Source organism: Musca vetustissima, unplaced genomic scaffold, assembly GCF_032173495.1.
Source record: "Musca vetustissima isolate MV318-11 ecotype Yass unplaced genomic scaffold, APGP_CSIRO_Mvet_v1 utg117775, whole genome shotgun sequence".
Lineage (NCBI taxonomy): Eukaryota > Metazoa > Arthropoda > Insecta > Diptera > Muscidae > Musca > Musca vetustissima.
Genome location: NW_026884368.1, coordinates 25,835 through 28,370, shown reverse-complemented (window position 1 = coordinate 28,370; position 2,536 = coordinate 25,835). Strand labels below are relative to the sequence as shown.

The window sequence follows — 2,536 nt, the reverse complement described above, 5'->3', positions numbered from 1 at the left end:
AATGGTACAATTTCGTACCATGTGAATGGATAGAGCTAAAAACTTGAAATATTGAATACGAATTAAGGCTGAGAATTTGGGTCGATACAAGGAGGTGGTCTTTAAAGCGTGTACTCATTTATTCGAAAAGTACTAACTTTGGAACTAACTGGAATCCTGAAATTTAAAATAACAATATGAATGTGGGATTGCACATGGTTTTGGATTTTTTATTTAGGTGTACGAAAAGTACTAAATCATACTATAATTGGTTTGGTTTGAATTTGGTTGAACCCATTAAGTTGGAACCTTGAAATTTGACTTTAGGATCACTGTTGGCGTGTAGAATTGGGGTACGTAGGACATTTTGGAAATTGCCACTAATGCGTACTAAATTTGGTACAATTTTGATTTAGTTGAACCGATAGAGCTTGAATTCTAAATAGTTGGTATAAAACTTACTGTTGGAGTGTAGAATTAAGGTATGTATGGGTTCTAAATTGTGCTAAAATTAATACAATTTGGTGAATCGACAGAGCTGGAATGAAATTTGGAATTAAAATTACTTTTGGAGTGTAGAATTGTGTTATGTGTGTAGTTTTGGAAACTCGTACTTAGAATCCTAAGATTTGGAGTTAGTATCACAGTTGTGGTGTTGGATTGGGGTATGTAGGACGTTTGTGTACTAAATGGCACTAACTTTGGTATAATTAGGATTTAGAGTGAACCGATTGAGCTGAAATCCTGAAATTGGGAAAAAAGACTTCCATTGGATTGCATGATGTAGGTAGTAAAGGAAATTTGTACTTATGTGTACTACATGGTACTAAATTTGATACCATTTGGATTTAGGTGAACCGATAGAGTTTGAATCCTGAAATAATGATTGTTAAGGTAATTTTTAATTTGGATTTTTTTTTTTGGAAATAAGTACTACAAGAGTACAAAAGAAGGTTTTTCTGGTATTTCTAGAGGATGAGGAATTAGGAATTTTTGTGTAGAACATTTCGTCCTTCTAACACGATTCCTTGTGTGTCCTTTTCCTCCTTAAATATCATCCAAAAACATAATTTCGACGAAAAAAGAACCGGTTTTTTGAATTCTTGAACCGGATATTCGGATAATAAAACCAGTTTTAATACCTCATATGCATATCATTAGAAAGTAGTAAACAAATTTGCTAAATTTATTGAACCGGACTATTATCGGATTTATTATCTGAATATCCGATTCAAAAATTTAGAAAACCGGCTCATTTTTTTCTCGAAATTTATTTTTTTAAGTATGCTGTACCGAAAAAACTAACTTCTCTGGTTATAAATGTAACCATTAGACCCATTTCCCAGCATGTTTATTACATTTATAAACTTTTCGTACCTTTGAAGGACGAATTTCTTTAAACCCTAACGAACTTCTTCCCATCAAATTGGACAAAATAAATTTAGAGGCGAACATTTTACTATATAAATTCGTCTAATTCGTTTTTTTATTTCCAGTATCTTTATAATTCACACTAACCTAAATCCTAAACAATTTAAGCCAAATAGAAGTTAGTTTGAGCCTGGTTAATCCATTCGATGTAAGAGGAGACACGAGTGTAGATCGAAGGCAAATTGGCCATACCGCATGGAATGTAACCCCAGGAAACGATGCCAATCAATTCAGCACTACCTTCAGCGAATTCCTTAACCAATGGACCGCCAGAATCACCATTGCAGGCAGAAATGCTTTGTTGCAAGGAGTCGGAACAAACGTTGCTCTCAGCCAAAGGAGCATCAGCGGGCAATACACTCTTGCATTGGTTGAATTCAACAATTTGGGTAGTGACGGTCTGCAAAGTGTTGGCAGCAGCGAACGAGAAGGCTTTAGGTTGGCCCCAGCCATACAAATGGGTTTCACCGGCGGGAATTTCTTCGGGAGCAGGCAAGGCAATTGGTTTCACCCATTCGTTGAATTCGAAGGGTTCGGAAACGTGCAAGATGGCAATATCATAGGGTCCAACACTGCCACCATACAATTCATGTACCTTACCATAGTCGACAACACGGGATTGGGTCTTTGAGTCCAAAGATTTTTGTTCGTGAAGGCCGGCAACAACACCCATACCGACGGGATTGCTAATGCAGTGAGCAGCAGTCAAAATCCAGTTTTTGTTGATCAAACTACCGCCACAGATGTGGGAGTGTTTGGAGGTCTTGCTCAAGGAGACAATGTAAGGAGCAGAGTGGGGTACGGCATCTTGGCCCTTGATGATGCGACCAGTGGCAAAGCTGGGCATAATCCGATCTCTAATCGAAGAGACAAGGCCGGCATTGGCACAGGCCACAAACAAGGCACAAACTAAGAGAACTTTCATTGTTTCACTGGGAACTAACAACGGGAAACTGATACTTGATCCATAGCACTTGCAAACTTATATAGAGCATTCCTTTATCATTGTTAGTGGATTAGTTTATTTAAAACCAAAAAATTTACTATCGTTATCTTTGATATTGCCCCGATATGCTTGTGATTTAAAATGTTTTCATTTCGAACATTGCAAACTGCGTCGCCTTAT

The 2,536-nt window shown here is 37.3% G+C and overlaps 1 protein-coding gene across 1 annotated transcript; it reads right to left on the bottom strand.

Annotated features, from left to right (window-relative positions):
- Positions 1-1,512: 1,512 nt before the first annotated feature.
- On the bottom strand, positions 1,513-2,335 carry LOC133331331 (lectizyme-like). Its single transcript, XM_061539729.1, has one exon. It carries the CDS (start codon positions 2,333-2,335, stop codon positions 1,514-1,516), a length of 822 nt encoding a protein of 273 aa, XP_061395713.1. The 3' UTR covers position 1,513.
- Positions 2,336-2,536: the final 201 nt, after the last annotated feature.

Excerpts from the sequence above, each read along its gene's own strand:
- LOC133331331 (XM_061539729.1), bottom strand. The coding sequence starts at position 2,335 with ATGAAAGTTCTCTTAGTTTGTGCCTTGTTTGTGGCCTGTGCCAATGCC.